Source organism: Buceros rhinoceros, unplaced genomic scaffold (assembly GCF_000710305.1).
Source record: "Buceros rhinoceros silvestris isolate BGI_N320 unplaced genomic scaffold, ASM71030v1 scaffold29705, whole genome shotgun sequence".
Taxonomy (NCBI): domain Eukaryota; kingdom Metazoa; phylum Chordata; class Aves; order Bucerotiformes; family Bucerotidae; genus Buceros; species Buceros rhinoceros.
The window spans coordinates 898-1,185 of NW_010413863.1; the positions used below are offsets into that span (position 1 = coordinate 898).

The 288-nt window shown below is 63.9% G+C and overlaps 1 protein-coding gene across 1 annotated transcript in view; it reads right to left on the bottom strand.

Annotated features, from left to right (window-relative positions):
- LOC104494121 (lysyl oxidase homolog 4-like) overlaps positions 1 to 288 on the bottom strand; it is a gene marked incomplete at its 3' end in the record, with an annotated part of 2,934 nt that overhangs the window by 660 nt on the left and 1,986 nt on the right. The window contains exon 4 of the mRNA XM_010136910.1: positions 113 to 151. Within this exon, the coding sequence (XP_010135212.1) occupies positions 113 to 151 (39 nt within the window). The remainder of the gene's footprint in view (positions 1 to 112; positions 152 to 288) is intronic.

Consider the following 288-nt stretch of genomic DNA (forward strand, 5'->3'; position numbering starts at 1 on the left):
GAGAACCAGGGCCCAGCATCAGCTCAGGTGCCAGAGACTCTCCCCACCCAACACCCACACTGGCTGCTCACCCATGGTGCTCCTGACTGCCCTGCCCAGGGCTGAGCCCTACCTGGAGTGGGGGTCCTTCAGTTTCATGTTCCAGAGCTTCCTGGGGGTGCAGAGAGCAGGGAGGTCATGGAGGGCCATGCTGACCCTACAAGGCTCTGGGCTGCCACCCCATCATCCCTGCCCTCCCCAGCACCCCATGGCAGGAGTTGGAGCCACGGACTCCCACCAGGACTGCAA